At 47.8% G+C, this 18,402-nt stretch overlaps 1 protein-coding gene across 1 annotated transcript in view; it reads right to left on the bottom strand.

The window, feature by feature from the left end:
• Positions 1 to 459: 459 nt before the first annotated feature.
• The window catches only part of LOC310874381 (twinkle mtDNA helicase-like), a 37,933-nt gene continuing 19,990 nt past the window's right edge, over positions 460 to 18,402 (bottom strand). Inside the window, exons 7-11 of the mRNA XM_083787156.1 lie at positions 14,951 to 15,065; positions 14,319 to 14,559; positions 11,081 to 11,188; positions 8,675 to 8,816; positions 460 to 1,953 (exon numbers count right to left, since the gene is read on the bottom strand). Coding sequence (XP_083643282.1) covers positions 904 to 1,953; positions 8,675 to 8,816; positions 11,081 to 11,188; positions 14,319 to 14,559; positions 14,951 to 15,065 — 1,656 coding nt within the window. The 3' untranslated portion in view covers positions 460 to 903. The remainder of the gene's footprint in view (positions 1,954 to 8,674; positions 8,817 to 11,080; positions 11,189 to 14,318; positions 14,560 to 14,950; positions 15,066 to 18,402) is intronic.

Raw genomic sequence — 18,402 nt, forward strand, 5'->3', positions numbered from 1 at the left:
ACTGCGGCGCGTTGTGAGCTTGTAGATCGGGCTATTTCCAGCATGCAACCAAACATAAAATGACTTGTCATTTTTAGTCTAGTTTTTATTCGTCGATGAAACTGTCAATACATTTAGTCTTAGTTTTAGTCGTCATAGCTTAGTTTTTATTTATCGTCGAAGCTTAAGTTTATATTTATTATTTAGGCTACTTTGTTTTTCCTCTGTGAAAAAGTTTCCCCATAGTTTTAAGGCCTATTCATAGTCTGGATTTTAGGTGGTGAGGTGACCACCGTTCCGGTGGTGAGCCGACCACCGCTCCAGTGGTGAGGTGACCACCGCTCCGGTGGTGAGCTGACCACCGCTCCGGTGGTGAGGTGACCACCGCTCCGGTGGTGAGGTGACCACCGCTCCGGTGGTGAGCTGACCACCGCTCCGGTGGTGAGCTCACCACCGGAGCTGAAATAACGTTGAGCGGTGGTGAGTAAAAACAGAGAGAAGGGCTGGAGCGGTGGCGGTGGTTTGCTCTTCACCGCGGCTCAGTGACGTCATGTTGTAGTTCAGTGGTCACCTCTGTGACGTCATGTTGTAGTTCAGTGGTCACCTCAGTGACGTCATGTTGTAGTTCGGTGGTCACCTCAGTGACGTCATGTTGTAGTTCGGTGGTCACCTCAGTGACGTCATGTTGTAGTTCGGTGGTCACCTCAGTGACGTCATGTTGTAGTTCGGTGGTCACCTCACCACCGTAAGACTATGTATGAGCCTTTAGTGGACTGAATGGACACTACGTCTCAGCTGTCGTGTCTCCAGTCTCTGCTGCCGCTCCGTCCTTCTCAGCCGCCGTGGCGACCTTCTTCTTTGCCGCCGTCTCTAACTCGACCTTCGCCTTCGTCGTCCGCGACTTCGTCTCCACGGTCTCTATACTCACTTCTTCTTCGCCGTCGCACTTCCTTTCTTCGCCGTCGCACTTCCTTTCTTCGCCGTCGCACTTCCTTTCTTCGCCGTCGTTGTCGCAGCTCGTTTCTCCACGCTCGCGTCTCCTCCCTCGACCGCCTTCGTCGTCTCCGCGGCCTCTCCTTTCTTCGCGCTTTTCTTCTTAGTCGCAGCCGTTGTGGGTTTTACAGCTGTCGTGGGTTTCTTCTTAGTCGCAGCTACTGTCGTGGGTTCGACAGCCGCCGTGGGTTCGACAGCCGTCGTGGGTTCGACAGCCGTCGCGGGTTCGACAGCCGTCGTTGGTTCGACAGCCGTCGCGGGTTCGACAGCCGTCGTGGGTTCGACAGCTGTCGTGGGTTCGACAGCTGTCGTGGGTTCGACAGCTGCCGTGGGTTCCTTGGGTTCCTTGCTGTCGTGCGTTCCAGCTGTCGTGGGTTCCTTGCTGTCGTGCGTTCCAGCTGTCGTGGGTTCCTTGGGTTCCTTGCTGTCGTGCGTTCCAGCTGTCGTGGGTTCCTTGCTGTCGTGCGTTCCAGCTGCCGTGGGTTCCTTGGGTTCCTTGCTGTCGTGCGTTCCAGCTGTCGTGGGTTCCTTGCTGTCGTGCGTTCCAGCTGTCGTGGGTTCCTTGGGTTCCTTGCTGTCGTGCGTTCCAGCTGTCGTGGGTTCCTTGCTGTCGTGCGTTCCAGCTGTCGTGGGTTCCTTGGGTTCCTTGCTGTCGTACGTTCCAGCTGTCGTGGGTTCCTTGCTGTCGTGCGTTCCAGCTGTCGTGGGTTCCATATCCTTCGTCGTCTCCGCGGCCTCTCCTTTCTTCGCACTTTTCTTCTTGGGTTCCTTGGCGGCGCCGCCGCCGCCCTCCGCCGCGGCCTTCTTGAGCTTCTTGGTCTTGGGCGCGGCGTAGGTGAGCGAGGCCTTCTGGAACTCCAGCGGGAAGATGCCCACGTCGCCGTCGTAGCGGTTCTTGGTGACCTGCAGCGACCTCCGTCCGGGAGACGACACCAGCTTCTTCTCCTGCAGGATCAGGACGTTGTCCGCCTCCTGGCTGGCCTGCAGGGAGGAGGAGGGGTCAGGGGGGGGGCAAAGGTCAAATCCTAGTACCAGGTACCGGTCGGGTACAGAAAAAAGGGGCCGTCCCGTAAACTTAAGGGCCGAATTCACGTGCTGTCATGTGGTTAACACTAATTAAGCCTTGGACGTGTAGCTTTAGGGCTTTTTTATTTATATCATTCTGCACCGTACTTCGTTTCGCTGCCGTTCACTTCCTTGTTTATGGATCCAAAAGAATGGTTCCCTAATCTATGGAGCTCTCCATGGTTTTGACCAGAAGGACAATGTTCTGTCTTCATTTCTGACTTCAACAAGCCACACTGTAAGTCCCTATGCCACACTGTGAGGCCCTATGCCACACTGTAAGGCCCTATGCCACACTGTAAGGCCTTATGCCACACTGTAAGGCCCTATGCCACACTGTAAGGCCTTATGCCACACTGTAAGGCCTTATGCCACACTGTAAGGCCTTATGCCACACTGTAAGGCCTTATGCCACACTGTAAGGCCTTATGCCACACTGTAAGGCCTTATGCCACACTGTAAGGCCCTATGCCACACTGTGAGGCCTTATGCCACACTGTGAGGCCTTATGCCACACTGTGAGGCCTTATGCCACACTGTAAGGCCTTATGCCACACTGTGGGGCCTTATGCCACACTGTGAGGCCTTATGCCACACTGTGAGGCCTTATGCCACACTGTGAGGCCCTATGCCACACTGTAAGGCCTTATGCCACACTGTAAGGCCTTATGCCACACTGTGAGGCCCTATGCCACACTGTAAGGCCTTATGCCACACTGTGAGGCCTTATGCCACACTGTAAGGCCTTATGCCACACTGTGAGGCCCTATGCCACACTGTAAGGCCCTATGCCACACTGTAAGGCCTTATGCCACACTGTAAGGCCTTATGCCACACTGTAAGGCCTTATGCCACACTGTGAGGCCTTATGCCACACTGTAAGGCCTTATGCCACACTGTAAGGCCTTATGCCACACTGTGAGGCCTTATGCCACACTGTAAGTCCCTATGCCACACTGTAAGGCCTTATGCCACACTGTAAGGCCCTATGCCACACTGTAAGGCCCTATGCCACACTGTAAGGCCTTATGCCACACTGTAAGGCCCTATGCCACACTGTAAGGCCCTATGCCACACTGTGAGGCCTTATGCCACACTGTGAGGCCCTATGCCACACTGTAAGGCCTTATGCCACACTGTAAGGCCTTATGCCACACTGTAAGGCCTTATGCCACACTGTAAGGCCTTATGCCACACTGTGAGGCCTTATGCCACACTGTAAGGCCTTATGCCACACTGTAAGGCCCTATGCCACACTGTGAGGCCCTATGCCACACTGTGAGGCCTTATGCCACACTGTGAGGCCTTATGCCACACTGTAAGGCCTTATGCCACACTGTAAGGCCCTATGCCACACTGTAAGGCCTTATGCCACACTGTAAGGCCCTATGCCACACTGTAAGGCCTTATGCCACACTGTAAGGCCTTATGCCACACTGTGAGGCCTTATGCCACACTGTAAGGCCTTATGCCACACTGTAAGGCCTTATGCCACACTGTAAGGCCTTATGCCACACTGTAAGGCCTTATGCCACACTGTGAGGCCTTATGCCACACTGTAAGGCCTTATGCCACACTGTAAGGCCCTATGCCACACTGTAAGGCCTTATGCCACACTGTAAGGCCCTATGCCACACTGTAAGGCCTTATGCCACACTGTAAGGCCTTATGCCACACTGTAAGGCCTTATGCCACACTGTAAGGCCTTATGCCACACTGTAAGGCCTTATGCCACACTGTAAGGCCCTATGCCACACTGTAAGGCCTTATGCCACACTGTAAGGCCCTATGCCACACTGTGAGGCCTTATGCCACACTGTAAGGCCTTATGCCACACTGTAAGGCCTTATGCCACACTGTAAGGCCTTATGCCACACTGTAAGGCCTTATGCCACACTGTAAGTCCCTATGCCACACTGTAAGGCCTTATGCCACACTGTAAGGCCTTATGCCACACTGTAAGGCCTTATGCCACACTGTAAGGCCTTATGCCACACTGTAAGGCCTTATGCCACACTGTAAGGCCTTATGCCACACTGTGAGGCCTTATGCCACACTGTAAGTCCCTATGCCACACTGTGAGGCCCTATGCCACACTGTGAGGCCTTATGCCACACTGTAAGGCCCTATGCCACACTGTAAGGCCTTATGCCACACTGTAAGGCCCTATGCCACACTGTAAGGCCCTATGCCACACTGTAAGGCCTTATGCCACACTGTGAGGCCTTATGCCACACTGTGAGGCCTTATGCCACACTGTGAGGCCCTATGCCACACTGTGAGGCCCTATGCCACACTGTAAGGCCCTATGCCACACTGTGAGGCCCTATGCCACACTGTGAGGCCTTATGCCACACTGTGAGGCCCTATGCCACACTGTGAGGCCCTATGCCACACTGTGAGGCCTTATGCCTCACTGTAAGGCCCTATGCCACACTGTAAGGCCTTATGCCACACTGTGAGGCCTTATGCCACACTGTAAGGCCCTATGCCACACTGTAAGGCCTTATGCCACACTGTAAGGCCTTATGCCACACTGTAAGGCCCTATGCCACACTGTGAGGCCTTATGCCACACTGTGAGGCCCTATGCCACACTGTAAGGCCTTATGCCACACTGTAAGGCCCTATGCCACACTGTAAGGCCCTATGCCACACTGTAAGGCCTTATGCCACACTGTGAGGCCTTATGCCACACTGTGAGGCCTTATGCCACACTGTAAGGCCCTATGCCACACTGTGAGGCCTTATGCCACACTGTGAGGCCCTATGCCACACTGTGAGGCCCTATGCCACACTGTAAGGCCTTATGCCACACTGTGAGGCCCTATGCCACACTGTGAGGCCCTATGCCACACTGTAAGGCCCTATGCCACACTGTGAGGCCCTATGCCACACTGTGAGGCCTTATGCCACACTGTGAGGCCCTATGCCACACTGTGAGGCCCTATGCCACACTGTGAGGCCTTATGCCACACTGTGAGGCCTTATGCCACACTGTGAGGCCCTATGCCACACTGTGAGGCCTTATGCCACACTGTGAGGCCCTATGCCACACTGTGAGGCCCTATGCCACACTGTAAGGCCCTATGCCACACTGTGAGGCCCTATGCCACACTGTAAGGCCCTATGCCACACTGTAAGGCCTTATGCCACACTGTAAGGCCCTATGCCACACTGTGAGGCCCTATGCCACACTGTGAGGCCCTATGCCACACTGTAAGGCCTTATGCCACACTGTGAGGCCTTATGCCACACTGTAAGGCCTTATGCCACACTGTAAGGCCTTATGCCACACTGTAAGGCCTTATGCCACACTGTAAGGCCTTATGCCACACTGTAAGGCCTTATGCCACACTGTAAGGCCTTATGCCACACTGTAAGGCCTTATGCCACACTGTAAGGCCTTATGCCACACTGTGAGGCCTTATGCCACACTGTAAGGCCCTATGCCACACTGTAAGGCCTTATGCCACACTGTAAGGCCTTATGCCACACTGTAAGGCCTTATGCCACACTGTAAGGCCTTATGCCACACTGTAAGGCCTTATGCCACACTGTAAGGCCTTATGCCACACTGTAAGGCCTTATGCCACACTGTAAGGCCTTATGCCACACTGTAAGGCCTTATGCCACACTGTGAGGCCTTATGCCACACTGTAAGGCCTTATGCCACACTGTAAGGCCTTATGCCACACTGTAAGGCCCTATGCCACACTGTAAGGCCCTATGCCACACTGTAAGGCCTTATGCCACACTGTGAGGCCTTATGCCACACTGTGAGGCCTTATGCCACACTGTAAGGCCTTATGCCACACTGTGAGGCCTTATGCCACACTGTAAGTCCCTATGCCACACTGTAAGGCCTTATGCCACACTGTGAGGCCTTATGCCACACTGTAAGGCCTTATGCCACACTGTGAGGCCTTATGCCACACTGTAAGGCCCTATGCCACACTGTAAGGCCTTATGCCACACTGTAAGGCCCTATGCCACACTGTAAGGCCCTATGCCACACTGTAAGGCCTTATGCCACACTGTAAGGCCCTATGCCACACTGTGAGGCCTTATGCCACACTGTGAGGCCTTATGCCACACTGTGAGGCCTTATGCCACACTGTGAGGCCTTATGCCACACTGTGAGGCCCTATGCCACACTGTAAGGCCTTATGCCACACTGTGAGGCCTTATGCCACACTGTAAGGCCTTATGCCACACTGTAAGGCCCTATGCCACACTGTGAGGCCCTATGCCACACTGTGAGGCCTTATGCCACACTGTAAGGCCTTATGCCACACTGTAAGGCCTTATGCCACACTGTAAGGCCCTATGCCACACTGTGAGGCCCTATGCCACACTGTGAGGCCCTATGCCACACTGTGAGGCCCTATGCCACACTGTGAGGCCCTATGCCACACTGTGAGGCCTTATGCCACACTGTGAGGCCCTATGCCACACTGTGAGGCCCTATGCCACACTGTGAGGCCTTATGCCACACTGTGAGGCCCTATGCCACACTGTGAGGCCTTATGCCACACTGTGAGGCCCTATGCCACACTGTGAGGCCTTATGCCACACTGTGAGGCCCTATGCCACACTGTGAGGCCTTATGCCACACTGTAAGGCCTTATGCCACACTGTGAGGCCCTATGCCACACTGTAAGGCCTTATGCCACACTGTAAGGCCCTATGCCACACTGTAAGGCCTTATGCCACACTGTGAGGCCTTATGCCACACTGTAAGGCCTTATGCCACACTGTAAGGCCTTATGCCACACTGTGAGGCCCTATGCCACACTGTGAGGCCCTATGCCACACTAAGGATGTAGAAACAATGATAGGACATTTGTGGCCAGATTTGACTGAGAGACTGCCATCGCGCAAATTACAGCTTTTCACCAGAGAATCTTTTTCTTTCTTTTTCAAATTAGTTAATAATATCACAGGCAGACTCTTCACATACTAGAGCATGTCTGAAATAAATGTCAGAGCTGAAATCGACATGTAAATATGAAATAAATGCTTAAACATGTAGCTATAGGTGTAATGTTAGCGACCACAGAAGACATGTAAATATGAAATAAATGCTTAAACATGTAGCTATAGGTGTAATGTTAGAGAGTAGAGACCACAGAAGACATGTAAATTTGAAATAAATGCTTAAACATGTAGCTAGGTGTAATGTTAGAGACCACAGAAGACATGTAAATATGAAATAAATGCTTAAACATGTAGCTATAGGTGTAATGTTAGAGACCACAGAAGACATGTAAATATCAAATAAATGCTTAAACATGTAGCTATAGGTGTAATGTTAGAGACCACAGAAGACATGTAAATATGAAATAAATGCTTAAACATGTAGCTATAGGTGTAATGTTAGAGACCACAGAAGACATGTAAATATCAAATAAATGCTTAAACATGTAGCTATAGGTGTAATGTTAGAGACCACAGAAGACATGTAAATATCAAATAAATGCTTAAACATGTAGCTATAGGTGTAATGTTAGAGACCACAGAAGACATGTAAATATGAAATAAATGCATAAACATGTAGCTATAGGTGTAATGTTAGAGACCACAGAAGACATGTAAATATGAAATAAATGCATAAACATGTAGCTATAGGTGTAATGTTAGAGACCACAGAAGACATGTAAATATGAAATAAATGCTTAAACATGTAGCTATAGGTGTAATGTTAGAGACCACAGAAGACATGTAAATATGAAATAAATGCTTAAACATGTAGCTATAGGTGTAATGTTAGAGACCACAGAAGACATGTAAATATGAAATAAATGCTTAAACATGTAGCTATAGGTGTAATGTTAGAGACCACAGAAGACATGTAAATATTAAATAAATGCTTAAACATGTAGCTAGGTGTAATGTTAGAGACCACAGAAGACATGTAAATATTAAATAAATGCTTAAACATGTAGCTATAGGTGTAATGTTAGAGACCACAGAAGTGAATCTTTCAAGCCTGTTTTCTCAACTCGCTGTTTCTCTGCCAGACATTACTCTATAAGCCATATCTCCACAACTGGTGGGTCAAACTGAACAACCAATAATATGTCAATTAGAAGCTAGGATTCCCTGCTTTCACATGACATGAAAAAAACTCAAATTAAAAAAAAAATGGCAGTCCCTCACAGTGTTGTTTTCGTCGACTAAAACTAAGACGAAAAATGTTCGTCGACTACCTTTTTTCACTGACTAAAACTAAATAAAAACGAATCTATGATGACTAAAACTAAGACTAAAAAACTATACTAAAATGTTGGGAAGGAACTAGTGGACAAGAGATCCAGTTTTATGCTGGGTTGCATGCTGAAAATAGCAGATCTACAATATTGTAGATCTGCTATTTTCAGCATGCAACCAAAGTGTAAGATATGTCATTACAACGACATCAAGGCCTGTCAAAACACATTTTAGTCGACTAAATCAACTGTAGATTTAGTCGACTAAAATCGTATGACATTTAGTCGACTAAAACTAGACTAAACACTAGAACATTCCAGGTGACTAAAATGTGACTAAAACTAAGTGAAAACTATTCAAGAGACTATATGACTAAAACTAAAATAGAAATTTGCTGCCAAAAACAACACTGATCCCTCAGTCACCTTAGCGGATCCAAAGATGGAGGCGGTCTGCAGGTCCTTGTCGTCCTCCTCCTTCCTGGGGTGGATGATCAGGGTGACGTGGCAGCTGCTGTCCGTGGCGAACTTCCTGAACGCTCCCACCACGTGGTCCTGGTGAGAGTACCTGGAATCAACGTGAAATCCTTAGTTTAAGCCATTTTGGGGCGGGGACCCCTTCTGGTGTTAGCATTACGTTATGCTTTAGCTATTGGAAAAATAGCTTGTAGGTAGAGCCATATGGAATCCGTGTTAACGGAATCGCGGACGGAATCGCGGAAATGACCAATAAAAACGGAATTGGAATAAAACGCGGAATATTGCGGAATTGGGCTGAAATTCAGTTTTCGGGAGAAAATGGAACATGATTCAGTGGTCAGGTTTGTTCAGAAATCAAGTGAAGACGGCCGATTATTATATTTTGTCATAAATGCGCAAAAAACCACTCTCCACATTGAAAATCCGGTAGAGTACGGTTGTAAGGAGATGTTTAGCTTAGCTGCGTGTCTCTGTAACACGGAGGAGGAGCAGACAGAGCACAGCGCTCTCTCTGCCTGCTCCTCCCTCCCTCCCAGTTTCACACACACGGAGTAAAGAGAGAGAGGAGTAGAGGACCAGGGCTAGGACTAATACTAACCTTGTAACCATAAGCATTGCTGTTTTCATCTTGCATTAACACAAATAAAATCCACACTGAGAGGGACAGAAGGTGTAACAGTGTTAGACCTACAAGGCTACATTAGCCAACGCTAGCTCCTATGCTAACGCTGCAAACTTACAGCACCTGTAAACGGTTCTTTGATTGTGTGTGTGTGTGTGTGTGTGTGTGTGTGTGTGTGTGTGTGTGTGTGTGTGTGTGTGTGTGTGTGTGTGTGTGTGTGTGTGTGCGTGCGCGCGCGTGGGTGCGTGCATGCATGCGAGCCAACTGAATGTTTTCTAAAAGGACAACTTTTTTCCCCCATCCTGACCAGCCTATTATTATTATTGCATTTTGGAGCCAATGAAGAATGAACCAATCAGTAGCATTGTCAGTATTTGTCTTAATTTCTAATTCATATTTATTTAGTTGACAATAATTTAACTGTAGGCCAGTGTTTTGAGACATACAAGGCTATTGTCTTGTATTGCTATAAAATTATGTGGCAAATTTCAGTGGTGGAGTAAAAACAACAAGGTCACATGGCTTTGGGGAGTTTGGGCAGCAGATCTACAAGCTCTCAACATGTCATGCTGCAATGTGCTGTGGGCTTGTAGATCACCAATTTGGATAAATAAACTGATTATTTTTCCCTGATTAAAAAAATAATGTTTTAAGCCTGTGCCTGCACCTCATACAGCACTATGTTCCATATTCTGCTACAGTACATGTTTGCACTTTAATTAAATTAAAGCTGCATTTGATAGGGGGGGATTGTTACTGTAAAAAAAAATGCATAAAAAGCCAAATACGGAATTCAGAAATATTAAAACGGAAAAAACGGAATTTGGGAAAAAATAAAACGGAATTGGGAAAATAATAAAACGGATTTCATATGGCTCTACTTGTAGGTCTGCTATTTTTGAAAAATCTAATTACCACTGACATAGAAACATGGCTTTTTCAGGAAAACTGTCAGTATGTAGAAGACATTTTATAGAATCTGATCTCCTGACGCGTCATGAACTGTCAGAGGTCACTCGCTTTAAAACAAAAATGTTTTTTGTTGCTTTCGCCTTTTATTTTTTTGTATGGAGGGACAGACAGACAGTCAGCTGACAGGAAATGGGGAGAGAGACCACCAGACTGGACTATACACGCCAAGGTGCCTGGACCGCTGAGCCACGGCCCAGAGGTCACTCTGGACCGCTGAGCCACGGCCCAGAGGTCAGAGGTCACTCTGGACCGCTGAGCCACGGCCCAGAGGTCACTCTGGACCGCTGAGCCACGGCCCAGAGGTCAGAGGTCACTCTGGACCGCTGAGCCACGGCCCAGAGGTCACTCTGGACCGCTGAGCCACGGCCCAGAGGTCAGAGGTCACTCTGGACCGCTGAGCCACGGCCCAGAGGTCACTCTGGACCGCTGAGCCACGGCCCAGAGGTCAGAGGTCACTCTGGACCGCTGAGCCACGGCCCAGAGGTCACTCTGGACCGCTGAGCCACGGCCCAGAGGTCAGAGGTCACTCTGGACCGCTGAGCCACGGCCCAGAGGTCAGGGGTCACTCTGGACCGCTGAGCCACGGCCCAGAGGTCAGAGGTCACTCTGGACCGCTGAGCCACGGCCCAGAGGTCACTCTGGACCGCTGAGCCACGGCTCAGAGGTCAGGGGTCACTCTGGACCGCTGAGCCACGGCCCAGAGGTCAGGGGTCACTCTGGACCGCTGAGCCACGGCCCAGAGGTCAGGGGTCACTCACTTGTCCATGGAGGTGTGCTCCTGGCCCATCATGAACTGCAGGTTGTCGATGACGACGTGGTTGATGTCGTACATGTAGACGGCATGCTGCATGGTGTCCAGCACTGTCCTGCACACACACACACACACACACACACACACACACACACACACACACACACACACACATTTTAAATGTTTATTTATGTCCACATAATGAGAAGTACAGGAATACCTTGTTACTGTACAAAGGACATAAACACTGCCAGTGCAGTTTGACAGTGGGAGAGCAGCCAGTTACAACGTGCATGGACGGCAAAGCATCGTTACATACAGTACAGCTGACATGTCAGACACAGGACAGCATCGTTACATACAGTACAGCTGACATGTCAGACACAGGACAGCATCGTTACATACAGTACAGCTGACATGTCAGACACAGGACAGCATCGTTACATACAGTACAGCTGACATGTCAGACACAGGACAGCATCGTTACATACAGTACAGCTGACATGTCAGACACAGGACAGCATCGTTACATACAGTACAGCTGACATGTCAGACACAGGACAGCATCGTTACATACAGTACAGCTGACATGTCAGACACAGGACAGCATCGTTACATACAGTACAGCTGACATGTCAGACACAGGACAGCATCGTTACATACAGTACAGCTGACATGTCAGACACAGGACAGCATCGTTACATACAGTACAGCTGACATGTCAGACACAGGACAGCATCGTTACATACAGTACAGCTGACATGTCAGACACAGGACAGCATCGTTACATACAGTACAGCTGACATGTCAGACACAGGACAGCATCGTTACATACAGTACAGCTGACATGTCAGACACAGGACAGCATCGTTACATACAGTACAGCTGACATGTCAGACACAGGACATCATCGTTACATACAGTACAGCTGACATGTCAGACACAGGACAGCATCGTTACATACAGTACAGCTGACATGTCGGACACAGGACAGCAGACATAAATCATGGATAAAGGAAACAACGCCTCCTCCAAATTGAGCGGCTTCCTATGATGGCTGAAACTGAGCAGTACCTCGCTAACTGCTTGGCTCTCCTTTTGGAAAGGCCGGCCATTTGTAAGCCCCTCACAACCAACTTTTGCACATGCCCTAGGCTGCCAAAGATAAAAACTAAACGTTTACATCTGTAGCCTAGCTGTGAGATGGTCTGCACTAGCTGCTGATACTTCAGCACTTTGGTTAGAAAGGCTTCTTCCAGGCTGTAGTCAAAGGTACAGCCGACCTCGATAATGAACACCTCTATGGTTTTCATTTACAACAATGACATCGGGGGTGTTAGCTGAAATGTTAGAGAACACAGAATCATCATTACAGGTTAAACATCCTCGGCTTCACAGTAGAATGCTTATAAAGCATGATGGAGGACCTGAAAATGGAAGAGATGGAAAATGGAAAAGATTTACGTAGGACAGACCTGTACGTCTTAACCCATTCTGACCGGGCACCCATTTTGGTGTCAGCGTCATGTTATGCTTTAGCTATTTAAAAATAGCAGATCTACAAGCTCATATCGCGCCACAGAGTGGCGCGATACGAGCTTGTAGGTCTGCTATTTTTGAAAAATCGAAGAGCGACTGACATTTTTAGAATCTGATATCAGGTCAGAATGGGTTCATCAGACCAGTGTGTCCCCGGCGGAAACCTCGTATGAATCTGATCTCAGGTCAGAATGGGTTAAGGATTCGAACCGAGATGTACAAAGAACGTGTGAGGACGTCCTAGCGCATCCTCAATGATACGGGGCGAGATAAGAATATTCAGAAATTTTTCTTTTTTGCCCGTTGGCCTTTCGGCTGCCGTATGCTAACGCTCTGAGCGATTATTAGCTTGCCGTTGACTCACATGTTAGCGCGGCGGAAAGAATGACTCGTCTCTCCTAATCCAGGGCGCTCTCCGTGGTGATGAATGGATCGATTATGCTGGCGCTTCATTTCTGCTCCTCATCCGTCTCTCTCCCGCAAAATATGAACGCTTTTTTGGATCATATAATCGTATAAATTAAAATGATCGCAATGTAAGCTAGAGCAATGTAAAGTCAACTTTTTTTAGGAAAGTGTTTCCGGGTCATGGCTTTCAGAGTAAAAGCGCTCAGACAACTCCGGCACCCCCAGAGCTCTTATTTTGAAGCACTCCCGGCACTGATTGCGTTTCACCTCCCACAGCGCCAACAACGCCATTAACGCTTTTTTAAAACGTGTTTTTAGAAAAAAAAATATTAATTAAAATAAAATAGAAAAATGTTTAGAAACTGGCAGTCAGGGCCTTTTTGCCCCCCCTAGTGGCGATGGAAGAGTTTTAATAACGTACCTGAGGTGGTGTACAGTAGAGTACAGTAGAGTTAATAAGGTACCTGAGGTGGTGTCATAGACAAAAAGATGGACAAAGCGTTCCCCGGGTCTAACATGGACGTAAAATGAAGCCTGTTATTCCTGCACTGTAAGTCGCCATCCTTCTAGATCCGTTTGGGCCCAGCTGGCCATTGGCTGGCTCCGTTTTGGCCCAGCTGGCCATTGGCTGGCCCAGACAACGAGGCGGGACTTCACCCCTTCTTCTCCGTTGGTTTTTATTTTGACTCGAGTGGGAGGGGAATCCCGATCATAGACTGTAACGGTAGCCACGCCCCTCAGAACATACGCGACTTTATGGTAATTTCTTTAATAAATGGGACCATCATTTTCCAAAAAGAATATTATGACATTAGAAATGAGACTTTAAACTAGTGACTGGAAGCAGAAAGTATTCATGACCATGTTTATTAAGGTAATACAGTCTAGGTGAAGTTGGGCCCAAATACATGGGCCTCTATGGAGCTATGGGTTTTTTTTGGGTCCAGTGACAGCGCCACAACAGGCCATTATATGAACTTTCAGGAGTTTCTTGCTTCACAAAATATCTGTCTGACTGCCCCCCTGGGTGGTGTACAGTTCTGACCGGGCACCCATTTTGGTGTTGGCATCATGTTATGCTTTAGCTATTGAAAAATAGCAGATCTACAAGCTCATATCGCGCCACCGAGTGGCGCGATACGAGCTTGTAGGTCTGCTATTTTTGAAAAAAAAATCGAAGAACGACTGACATTTTTAGAATCTGATCTCAGGTCAGAATGGGTTCATCAGGACCAGTGTGTGTCCGGCGGAAACCTGGTATGAATCTGATCTCAGGTCAGAATGGGTCAATAAGGTACCTGAGGTGGTGCTGGCCGTGGAAGGTCATGAAGTAGAGCGGCAGCGTCTCGAAGCGGTCCGCCCAGTAGTCGTAGAGCTGCAGGTTGTCCTCCAGACGCTGCATGGAGAACTGGGTGAGCATGATCTTGGCCAGACGCACGTTGTTGATCTCGAAGCTGCCCCACAGCGTGTTGACGCCCTGCATGCACAGGTCCAACGCCACCTCGCTGATCAGGGTGGTCTTCCCGCTGCCCGTAGGACCTTAGGGGAGGGGGGTACAGGGAGAGGAATGACGGTCTGTGTCGCGCCAAAGTTTAAAAGTAGCAGATCCACAACAAGCTCGAAATGGTTATGGTTGTTACGTTTAGTTTTTTTCTGTTTTGAGGCCATGTCTTATAGGTGAAAATTGTCAAGAATTGTCAAACACTTTCATAACAACACACTTAAATAGCAGACCTACAAGCTCATAGCGCACCACCGAGTGGCGCGCTATGAGCTTGTAGGTCTGCTATTTTTTGAAAAACCGAAGAACGACTGACATAGAAACATAGCTTTTTCAGAAAACTGAAGCCCCCGAACTGAAGCCCCCGGGGGCCCATGTATGGAGCAGAAGGCCTCTCTCACACACACACACACACACACACACACACACCTGTGAAGACGGTGAGCTCCCCTTTGCGGTGTCCCTTCAGGATCCTGTTGAGCTCCAGGAAGCGCGTCCACTTCACCCCCGCCACCTGCTCCACGTTGCTCAGCTCGCCATACACCTTGTAAATAACCATTTAAGAGCCATCTTGAGTATGAAGTGTTAATGTTTTCCATAAGTGGCCCTACAGTTACTCATCCTGGCCAGAGGAGGGCGCTGTCGCCTTTTGGGACAATTTAGCCTTTGGACCTTCAACGTTATGCTGGACTCTGGCTTACTGAGAGACCGGAAGGAAGTGGCTCAGTACAGCCAAATTCCATTACCCAAGATCTTGGCCACTCGCTCACCCACACTCGGTCACTCCAGCATGGCAAATTATGGTGAAATTGGTGACCTGCAGAAATATGTTTAAATATGTGGCCTGAATACCGCTAGGTTGAACTCTGCTAATGAACAAACTGCAACGAATACATTCAGACACTGACATTATGTGACGTCAACACGATTGTCACATATTTCAGCAGGTCACCAATTTCACCGTAACACCACCACCATGCTGAGTGAGCGAGTGGCCGAGATTTGGGGTATTGGAATTTGGCTTAAGAGTACTGTTTGGCGCGATATGACACTGGTACAGAGCAATGTAAACAACTACGCCAACAAAGGAACACTTCAGTGTTTACAACACAACCAAAACGTTTATTATGTTTAACCCTTGGCCTACAATTCACGGAAAAAACGGAATTAATCGAAAAATCTAAACCTCCCGTTAACGGAAAGAACGGAATGACAATCAATATCAGTTATCGCGGGGTCAAAAGAGCAAAAATTAATATTCTTTCGCTAATATCACTAATGTTGGATGTAATTTACCAAAAAACGGCCGAAATCCGCGTGATCGTGCGCTATCGTGCACGCGCGCCGTCTCTATGTGCGTCGGTGTAAAAAATGTGATATTTTGCGATCTTTTGAGGTTGATTTGAGGTTAATTTGACTTAGTTATGAAAAATATAGCATTAGCTTAGCAATCCGGACCAGCCAAACTATTGACTAGGGTCAAACTACTACAGGATGTTGTTGATCGTTCAACCGGAAGTGACTTAGGAAGATCCGTCTATTTTAGCCAAAATCAGCATAATGATGCTTTCCCGCCATCTGGTGGCGAATCGAGAGAATACATTTGCAATGAATGAAAAAAAAAAAACATCTCTTCAATCCACCAGATCTTTCTTGTATGTTAAAACGATGAATTAAAAATATGCCAATTTGTTACCCAAACAAAAGAATTGGGGCTGGCATTCCAAGGGTTAACCTGGCTGAGGCCACAAGGTACAGTACAGTACAGTTGATCATTGCTGCTTTGTGTTATTTGCAATAATATCTTTATTTTTGCATTTGTGTTACCTCGCGTCAATAGCCTTCCTTTGAAGTGAATGTGTTTCTGCCGATCTATTTTCAGACAATTTGAGAAGCATCGGTCAACGTCAATAAATGAATAGATGGGTTTAGACTTTATTTCTTGATAACCGTGAATGAATGGACTAAAGTGTACATTTAAAGCAGTTAAACCTTGGTGTAATACTTGTTTGTTAAAGGGTATACAATACAGTAACTTACATGTCATGGTTGTTGGGTTAAAAGGATACAAATATATGTCTATGGTGATTTCTATTTCATGTTTGCACTCTAGAGAGGAGATTGTCATTTGTTTAAAGCAATTCATGATGTTATTGTAACTCACAGGTTACAGTTATTGTCTCCACCAGGCCGAAGGCATGTGGGGAGAGTATGTTTTGCACTCCGTCCGTCCGCGTGTCCGTCCGTCCGTCCGTCCGTCCGTGTGTCCGTGTGTCCGTGAACAGCTAATCTCGGCCACCGTTAACCTGGTCGATGCCATATTTTGCACACACACTCCCTGGATGCCAACCATGAACCTCTGCCCCAAACTTTCCAGAACGGCCTGTTATAGCGCCACCAGGAGGCCGCTTTGTGCAAAACAAGTTTTTGCACAGTACACCTACAGATTTTGTCCAAACATCACGCAAATTGGTACACAGTCTCTGTAGAGCCATTCAACGAAACGGGTCTTTCAGATTTATCAGACTCCATCCTGATTGGTTAACATTGGCTTCCAAAGTTCACAGGAGTGCTCAGTTTCAAACAAAATGCTGCAAATCATGAACACATCGCGTGATTTCCGTGAAATTATGCACCCACATTCCCACTAGGCCCAGGACGAAATGCCACATGAACAATTTCAACTCAGCCTCAAGGTGGCGCTATAACTGGCCGAAAAGTGTTTTTACCTCTAACTGCACGGATCTGTGGATAACCTGGTGGAGACCTGTGCCCGGAAGGGCACTTTTTCTAGTTTATTTTGTATTAACTGTTTTATTGAAATGACTTTATATAGTACATTTTGGTCAGATAACTTGCATGTCTGTTATAATCTTATGTGTAATTCTTTGTCCTTTTTTCGGTTTTCTCACCTAGCTTTTACGGTGTTACCAGAATTAAACATTCTACATCATCAGTTTGAAAGTCCATCCTTTAAAGGACAACTTTAGTTTTTTTCAACCAAGGTTGATGTTTTAGGTTGTTATTAGAGAAACTAAAAGGTGAGTGTTAATTGTCTCCACCAGGCCGAAGGCATGTGGGGAGAGTATGTTTTGCACTCCGTCCGTCCGTGTGTGTGTCCGTGTGTGTGTCCGTGAACAGCTAATCTCGGCCACCGTTAACCCGGTCGATGCCATATTTTGCACACACACTCCCTGGATGCCAACCATGAACCTCTGCCCCAAACTTTCCAGAACGGCCTGTTATAGCGCCACCAGGAGGCCGCTTTGTGCAAAACAAGTTTTTCAATGCCATATTTTGCACACACACTCCCTGGATGCCAACCATGAACCTCTGCCCCAAACTTTCCAGAACGGCCTGTTATAGCGCCACCAGGAGGCCGCTTTGTGCAAAACACGTTTTTGCACAGTACACCTACAGATTTTGTCCAAACATCACGCAAATTGGTACACAGTCTCTCTAGAGCCATTCAACGAAACGGGTCTTTCAGATTTATCAGACTCCATCCTGATTGGTTAAGATTGGCTTCCAAAGTTCACAGGAGTGCTCAGTTTCAAACAAAATGCTGCAAATCATGAACACATCGCGTGATTTCCGTGAAATTGTGCACCCACATTCCCACTAGGCCGAGGACGAAATGCCACATGAACAATTTCAACTCAGCCTCAAGGTGGCGCTATAACTGGCCGAAAAGTGTTTTTACCTCTAACTGCACGGATCTGTGGATAACCTGGTGGAGACCTGTGCCCGGAAGGGCACTTTTTCTAGTTTTCTTTCATTTGCTGCTTTCTTTCGTTTTGGGGATTTTAGCAGTTTTTGACAGGGGGGCGGGGGCATTCGAGCATGGGGCTAAATATGTATTTTCTTACCAAATGTGATGG

Source organism: Protomyctophum parallelum (assembly GCF_964188405.1).
Source record: "Protomyctophum parallelum genome assembly, chromosome: 17".
NCBI lineage: Eukaryota > Metazoa > Chordata > Actinopteri > Myctophiformes > Myctophidae > Protomyctophum > Protomyctophum parallelum.